This window comes from Polypterus senegalus, chromosome 5 (genome assembly GCF_016835505.1).
Source record: "Polypterus senegalus isolate Bchr_013 chromosome 5, ASM1683550v1, whole genome shotgun sequence".
Lineage (NCBI taxonomy): Eukaryota > Metazoa > Chordata > Cladistia > Polypteriformes > Polypteridae > Polypterus > Polypterus senegalus.
The window spans coordinates 197,279,974-197,289,131 of NC_053158.1; the positions used below are offsets into that span (position 1 = coordinate 197,279,974).

The 9,158-nt window shown below is 36.6% G+C and overlaps 1 protein-coding gene across 1 annotated transcript in view; it reads right to left on the minus strand.

Moving 5' to 3' along the window:
- si:dkey-85k15.6 overlaps positions 1-8,898 on the minus strand; it is a 16,610-nt gene extending 7,712 nt beyond the window's left edge. The window contains exons 1-2 of the mRNA XM_039753923.1: positions 8,774-8,898; positions 4,247-4,750 (exon numbers count right to left, since the gene is read on the minus strand). Coding sequence (XP_039609857.1) covers positions 4,247-4,611 — 365 coding nt within the window. The 5' untranslated portion in view covers positions 4,612-4,750; positions 8,774-8,898. The remainder of the gene's footprint in view (positions 1-4,246; positions 4,751-8,773) is intronic.
- Positions 8,899-9,158: the final 260 nt, after the last annotated feature.

Sequence of the window (9,158 nt, forward strand, 5' to 3'; positions counted from 1 at the left end):
AAAGACTTCCCAAGGGTCTTTTGTAGGAAATATGTACACAGTTGATTTTCTCTATGATTTGTATTTTTATAATTAATGAGCACTTCATATTATTATTTTTAAAGCTCACTCTGTAAAATTAAACTATGATTATACAATTCAATGTTTATTATACTGTATTTATACATTATTATATCTGTCTTTACACGTGTTGCACAAATATTTAGTAAATGTAATAAACTTAACCAAGAATGTTTAAAAAAATCATTCAAAACATGTGTAGGTGAACGTAAATATATCTGCACAAACCGACACTAGTGAGTAACATTTTTAGACAGTTCAAAAAGCAACGCAAATCGCGAAGCGTCTGTGTGCCGCCTCGAACAAGCTTTTGCAGAATACATTAACTGACAAGAGGTTGGCCCGCCCTCTCCGAGTTTTGGTAGTCGTGATTCGTCAATTCTTGGCAGCCGATACGGGCCGCGACGCCAGAGATTAGCACAAGTGCCTCAGGGTGCTGCGTTTGTAATTTAGCAACTGTGGAATGGATGACGTCGCTCGCTATCTCTGCATTCGCTTGATATTACGGAGTGTTCCTACTAATCTTAATGCACTACTGTTCTAGCTCCCGTTATTGTAACGGGTTTAATGTCTAGTTCATCTATAATAACTGATGACCCTGATGGACTCGCTCATCCAATGTCCTATTGTTTTTACGAATGGATCAGTAGTAATTTCCTAATGCTAAATAAGGGAAAAACAAAAATCTCAGTGACAAAAATGTATATAATGAAGGTCATAAAAATCAACTTGAATCTTTAACATTAAAAATCAAAGTGGAAGTAAAACATTTGGATGTGATCATGGACTCTGAATTAAACTTTAAACGGCACATTAACCGGATTACCTGGGCTGCATTTTTCCATTTAAAGAACATTGCAAACATTAGACCTGCAATAACATTGCAAGATGCTGAGAAATTAACATGTGCTTTATTTTAAGTAGACTACATTACTGGAATGCACTCCTAACAGGACTACCCAAGAAAAACATCAATCAGTTGAAATTAGTTAAGAATGCAACAGCAATAAACTTAACCATAAAAACAAAATTTGAGGACATCTCCCCATTTTACGCATCATTACATTGGTTACCAGTGTCCTTTTAGAACTGACTTTAAAATACTACTAATGATATATACAGCTTTAAATAATTTTCATCCCTCCTATAGTCTGGAATGCCTTTCTCCCTAAATTCCAAATCATAATCTTAAATAAGGGTCTGCTTATTATTGCAAGAGTTTAACCTAACAGAGGTGGCCTTGTACAGTTTTACACCAAAAATCTGGAATTTTTTATCAATAGAGATATGACAGGTTACTACAATGGAACAATAAAAAAATAAAACACTCCTAAAGCTGCACTTTTTTAGTTTGGCTTTTTTGAAGCTACATTTTAGTTGTACTCCCAAACGACCATACATGTACAGAATTATCATATTCTTCAAGGATTTACAAGTATTATTAATTTCTACTTTTCTTGGCTTTGTTTTCTGTTTTTGCTGTGGTGGTGTTTTGCACCATCGCCACCTGATTAAAGTCCTGCTGCCCATGAGACCCACTGCATTGAATCCTCTGGGATGAAGCTTGGAAACAACGAGAAACGACTTAAGTGCATTAATGGTTGAAGTTACCCCACTGGGGACTGGGCAGCCCTTCGGCCTTGGAACCACTGCAGATTTGTTTGAAGTATTGTCTTATTTTCTTATTCCAAAACTTCATTTTAAAAGATTTAGTCAAAATGTATGGGCAGAATGGTGGCTCTGAGGCTAGGGATCTGCACTGGAAATCAGAGGGTTGCCAGTTTGAATCCCGTAAACACACTGTGACTCTACTTCATTGGGCCTTTGAGCAAAGCCCTTAATTGTTCGATCCTAAGTATGACGTTGGTGACAAAATTGGCACAGCAGCCACCATAAAAAACCACACACCGGTTCCATTCCATCTGAACTAGTGTGGTGCTGAGGTGTCACTCATTGCATGGCTGCACTCGGGACCTAATCTGGGTTGATTTGTCATGTGGTGGGTGCTGCATTGCGCTATCAGCGCCTGCTCCTAACCTCCTCATCTAGTGAAAATTCAAAGCAAACAGTCCACACAAGAATAAAGAAAAAAGGTTGTTACACACAATTGGAAAAAAATATCTCTTCTCTAAACTTAGCATTTCTTGTCAAACGTCAGTTGTTTCTATACTTAAAGATGCTTTATTTTGCCTTCAGGATGCTCTAAATGTATGGCACTACTTGATCAATACAGCATGGTAACTTTCATGCTATAGGACATGTTAAGGCACGGTTTAAAACTGTGTGCCCCCCGTGACTTACACACAGCAAGGCAGGTCACTAACTGAGGCTAATCTATAGTCATAGAGGCTGGAAATAGTTAGAATATACCAATTCAATTCAACTTTTGGGGTTGTAAGAACCTCCCATAGACTATGCACTAATATACAGTATAGGCAAACATTTAATATAACTTAAATAACTAGCAAATGGCTCTTACACTTGCAATTATATGATACAGTATGTAAGCCAGTATTGCTTGATTTTTTCTTTTTTGGTTATTTATTCATTATTATTCATATTTGCTTCTTTTTAATCTGCTTCTTTCTCCACAGTGCAGAGAAACCACCCAGTGAAGGAAATCGAGTCTGTTCCTTCCAGGTTCACTCTGCATAAAAGCCTCAGCTTCCTGGAAGGAGGTGTCATTTTGGCAAGAACAACCACCAGATGGAGCTCCTGAGCAGACTGACCCTGACTTGTGGTTAATAAACTGAATTCCTTTTTGTTTCATTTTCAGCACAGCACCTATAGGGCATTTTTTTCTTTTGTTTTTACTGTTGAACAGTATACAGGATTACCCAGTTGGCACCCAAAATTTTTCCATTAGAGAATAGAGAAAACTTAATGCTGTATGTACAGTTCATGGTTTGGGAACTTTTGGAGATGGTTGGTTACATCTCTTTTGATTTTACAATTAGAGCACATTCAGCTAAAGTGACTTGTATGAGTTCACACGGTGCCAGAAGTGCGATCTGAACCTTCAATCTCAGGGCTTGAAGTCCAAAGTCTTACCCATAAGTCACACTGCCTGCCTTAGAGAGGAAGAGCCAGCCAACACAGGTTGAGACAAACCGCAGAAAGGCACAGGACCACTGCTGAGCATACCTGTTACCTGTTACCTGTCTCCAACAACATACAATAGCTGGTACAGTATAGATCAGATTAGATAAATGTTATTAATCCTGAAAGATAAAATTAAAATGTATTCATAACAACATCTTATTTAATAGTATATAAAAAAGTGCAGTGAGAAAACAATTGCAAAAGCCAATAAACAATGAAGATGAACAAGCAAATGCACTGCAATGAATAAATAATTGTTTAAAGGCAAAAAAATATATTAACCAAAAACTTAACTTAAATATTTTAAGGTAAAGCTAAATTCACAATGGGATTCATTGAGGGTAAGACAGTACAACAGAGTACAAAAACAGAATTTAAATTAAAGGAAAATTCACAGTCACTGTTAAAGTTGATTAAATTAGTAACTTAGTGAAAAAGAAAAAAGTAAAACTGAAAAAAAAATAACAAAAATGTAATGGACCTACACGGCAACATATATAACAAAATAAAAGTAACATGCAACATTAAATCAATCAGTCTATAATTATACAAGATGAGAGAATGCAATGGAATGCATTAATACATATGAAAGTGGCATTATTTTACTTATTTTACTTAAGGTTTTAACAAAACAAAAAAAAAACCTGCTATGAATAATAGCTTATGATACACTCACAAAACAGTATGGAGAAACTTACACATTTAAATAATTTTGAACACTGAAATGAAAAAAATGAAAACAAGGGCAAAACAAAAAGTGAACACGGATAGTTAAAATGATGAGGTTAGTACTTCATTTTTAGACTACTGTAAAAGTGTTTTTCACTACTTTTGATTTATATATTTGTTAAGAAAGATATTGTTATTAGTAGATTTGAATTAACTTTCAGGATTATATTTTCACTTTATTTATTATGTCTTTATAATTGTATTTATTTTATTTTTTACTTAATTTTTACTCAACTTGCATGTTATTGATTGATTGATTGATTGATTGATGCATTTATTTAGTTAACTTTCCTGCTTATCCAGTATTGTTGTTAGAACAGAATCTGGAAGTGGAGACAAAAATTCCTTCACTCACCTGCTATGAGACCAACAATCGGTATAAACATAATTCCAATACCAACATCTCTGACAGTCTGCTGTTCTCTTGCTGTACGCCTGGCAGACATTTTTCTGGGCAGAAGACAGATTACTGTTTGCCTGTCTGAGGCTCTTTTTAGTACTTTTCAGCATCTCCTCCAAATGTTGCAGATTCTTTTGCATTATAAGCAACTTCTCCCTTTTCTCTTTTTCTTCTGTTTCAAGCTGTTTCTTTTCACAAATAAGGTTTTCACATTTTTCATCCAATTTTTCCAGATGGCCCTTGGCAGACATTTCAGACTGAGACAGAGTTTTCTCAGCATCTAAAATGGATTTTCGAATTTTCCATGAATCATTTTCCATGTGGTTGCTGTCGATTGCCTGAAGATCTCTTGCAAGCTGTAGAATTTTGCAAATGCCATTTTTAAATAAATCAGTTATTTCTGCCACAAATTTTTGTTTGTGATCATCAGCTTGCTCAAAGACAGCTATTGTTTTTTTCCTGCAAAAAAAAAAAGAAAACAACATGTGGGAATTTATAAATTAATACAGTTTATTGTTATAAATATTTGCATCAAATATGTTGCCTGGAAATAAAGTTCAAAGTTCATACTGGGGCTTTTTTGTTAATTTCAAACAATATTATGTATCTTTTATCACTTCCATCCATCCATTTTCTAACCTGCTGAATCCGAATACAGGGTCACGGGGGTCTGCCGGAGCCAATCCCAGGGCACAAGGCAGGAACCAATCCTGGGCAGGGTGCCAACCCACTGCAGGACACACACAAACGGGCCAATTTAGAATCGCCAATCCACCTAACCTGCATGTCTTTGGATTGTGGGAGGAAACCGGAGGAAACCCACACAGACACGGGGAGAACATGCAAACTCCACGCAGGGAGGACCCGGGAAGCGAACCCAGGTCCCCTAACTGCGAGGCAGCAGCGCTACCACCGCGCCACCCCTTTTATCACTTGATTGAAAGAATTTTCATTGGACTGAACTTTTTTGAACAATAACCACATCTGAGGAAAATTACAGGTCCTAGAAAATATAAATAATATAGAACCATTTAATATAAAACCGATTCCAATTTGAGTCATAGATTGTCTCACTGAAAAGAAATGTCACCTGCTGAATAGACAAGAAACTTCATCTGTAGCCAAATTCCACTCTACAGCTTTAACTGCATGCCATGCCTCTCAGACCCAAAGGGTCGAGTTTCCGCTTTTCCGTCACTCCTACTCATGATGACAATGAAGGAATCTGTGAGATTCAGCAACACGAGTAGACGACCAAGTCGCGTTCACCTTTGCGTTCTCAGGAAGACTTCACCATTAGCAGCCTCATTAAGCTTCGCCACTCCTGTGCCAGCGGATCGTGGTGTTGTCCTTATCATGGAGGTTCCTTAATTCCCTGCCATCTCACTGCAACATATCTGAGATGTATCCCTGGGGCAAAAGTCCTTGTTGTTAGAAGAACAGCTGGGATTTGGTCTCGTCCATTGCGAGAGATGGACGTCTGAAGCAGAGAGCTCCGTTAGCAGCGGTGTTATTTTTTATATTATCTTCTTATTATCCTGAGATATCCTGTATTTATCCAACCTGAGGATACTACTACAGTATATGCAAGCATATATAAACTTGGCCAACAAGAAAGAGGCTCAGAAAGAAATGAAAACTAAAGCTACATTCAAGCTCAGAAGAGGGAGGAGTTTCGTCCCCACTCATGAAACAGAGAAATTAAGTAGCCATAACATTATATTAGGTTAGACGAACTTGAATTTTGCTTTTCAATAAATGAAAAATGGAATTTAAGTTTAGATTACTCACAAGTCTAAGCTAAAGTATGTACTAATAAAATTCTTTCACGTCAACACACTAAATCATGTTTTCAAATTAAAATGTTTAATAAAATCATTGAACTTGAATTTTTAGCCTAATGTAATGCATTTGATTAAGTGGTGGTTAGAGGTCCCTTGAATTGCTTTTTAGGGTGAAGGGTGTTGACAAGCAATTGAATAAAATTCGAAAAAATTAGAAGAACAGCACAGTCAGCCCACAAAAAGTACGGAGAACATGATATTTGGAATGACAGTATTACACGCAGTGCTATTATCGTTAAAGAAAACTAAAATAAAACACGTTGTGAATGAGAAAATATTAGTTTTGTTCGTTCAATTTAAAATAAGAAAGAAAACATGTCTAACTAACTAGAACAAAACGAAAACGAAAAAATAAAAACGTAAATAAAACCAGTTTTTCTAATTTCCTTTTTTTTTTCTTCATAAACATATGCGAGCGTGCAGTTGCCGGTAAATGTATTAAAACCGCAACCGTAACATTCGTGTGCATGCGCAAGTTCAGTAGCTCCTCACTACAGGTGTCTGAATCTGTAGATTTCATTGGTTATTTCATCTATCAGTAAACGTTTCTTTTTACAAGTGACAGCGAACACTAAACCCTTATCAACAACTAATGACTTATTCTGCGGATTTCTTCTTGGACGGTCAGTCACAGATGTCCTGCTAGCGAATGACAGGGAGCTTTCACCAAACTCAAATGAAAAGGAAACTGAATTAAAGCGGGCCACATGTTACTATGGAAGGTAAATCTAAATAGTTTGAAATTAGAGTCATGAAGGATTTGTCAAGCTTGAATAGTCATCCTCACGCTTCAGATTCAGTGAGTATATAGACATGAAAAAATGTCATCTTTATACTCTTCTGTTATACTGCATGATATCATTCCAATAATGCTAATTTTAGAGGCCCTAAATATTATTGCATATGCATGCATCTTCAGACCTGCCTCATACAATTTATGGTTGTGAGAAGACTGAAGTTTATATAAGCAGTATTGAGTGCAAGGCAGGAAAAGAACCGGGGTGGGATGGACCTAAGCAGTAATAAACAAAGTTGGTGGCAGCGAACGCTGTTGTGAAACAATGACCACCTTTGTGCTTGGCAATTCCAGTTATAATAATGATAATTCGATGCTGGTATTGAAAAAAAAAAAAAAAAAATATATATATATATATATATATATATATATATATATATATATATATATATATATATATATATATATATATATATATATATATATATATATATATATATCAAATGACTACTGCACAAGACCACTGATGTCTGCAGTATAAGCATAATAACAATGTAGTAGGAATTTTAGACAAATAATAATGTATCTTCGGGGAAGTTTCAGAAACAATGACAGACACGTTATAAAGTTATGAAGATATATTTTCTATTCAATATATTTCTATTACTGTTTGCTTTACTATCCCTCTAACTGGTTATTTTTTTTCAGTATCCCGTTACCTTTCAGTTCTCCCTACAATAATCTTTAGTTCCACTTGCTGTCTAATAAAGCTGGCATCTAATATTGCATCTGACACTACCATCGTCCGAGGGACCTACTGCAAATTTTAATCTAGTCCTGGGTGTTATTGTGTCTTTATCAATATTCTTACCTGCTGCCAAACCATTTCAAGACTTTTCGTTAAGCCCGGAGCAGTCCAGAAGTGTCTGTTGTGTGTTATCTAAAATGTTATTGACAGCTACAGATAACAAAATCAATGTTAGCTGAGAGGCTCATTTCTAAACTAAAAATTATATTGTAACAAGGTCGCCTGCAGTGTATTTTTTCTTAAATGGATTTCCCTTATGCGGCTGCTTACTGTGAGTGTTTGTCCCCTTGGAGATGTGATGGAAAATGGAGCGTTATCGGTTTTTTGCAGTCGCGTGTAACAGAGTTGGTATGTGTGGACTTTTGGCAATAAACTTCGAGAACTCTCCATACCACTCTTCTCTGCTTCGTTTCTTTATCAACGACCTGCAGCATTTACAGAAACACACACAAATCTCGGTTACATTAAAATACCTAGAAAGAACGTTTTGGCTCTTATGTTAATGTAAGTTCTTGTTCTCACCTTTTCTATTTATTTCCTCTCCTTTGCGCTAAAGTGTACTCTACAGTTTATGATTTCACGGTTACGTTCAGACTGCTCCAAATAAACTTAGCCCATTACTCAGACCGAGTTTAACCAGGCAGTTTTGGCTGAAAGGAGTTGCATTTAAAGATGACACGTCCATTCTACAGTACTCTTCATCAAATCGGAACAGTTTCGAAGATACCCAACCGGGCACCTGCTTGTGCATTTATGGAGTGATCGCTTTCAAGTGGTGGCTCTGAGGCTAAGGATCTGTACTGGCAATCGGAAGGTTGCCGGTTCGAATCTCGTAAAAGCCCCCAATAAAGGGACTCTTCTCTGTTGGGCCCTTGAGAAAGACCCTTAACCTGAAACTGATGAGTGCTTTGAGTAGTGTGAAAAGCGCTATATAAATGCAAAGAATTATTATTAATACAGACCATGTCCGGACCCAAGCCACGTGACAGTGGTTCTAACATCTGTGTTGCAATGTCTGAAAATTGTTTCAATGTACAATATTAAACATTCCGAGTTGCAAGGTTTAAAAAATGCATTTTATAATGTTGACTTACCTAGTTTCAACGGAGTAACGTGGAGCATTTTTCACTCGGAAAGTTAGATACCTGGAAGCAATACTTTGATTAATTCTTGAAACGGTCCTGTTTAAAACAGCTCAGTGTGTTTCAATCAGCCTCGCGTAGCTTTATATATCTGTTGCAAAAAGAGCTCATTGGCTTTAAGGCTCTGAAGCGCCGTCACGTGAAAGCCGGTAGGGAGTGTCGTGCGCAAGTGAGACGTCCAAAGTGAAAGCTGGTACTGCTGGAGACGCCAAAGAAAGTTTTACGTTTGTAGGTCTGCTGGCCAAATGTAAGATATGTACACGTTCACAAGTAAAGGGTCAAACGTTAGGGAGAACGTTTGAACGAATATGTTAACATTTTACATAACTTAATGTTT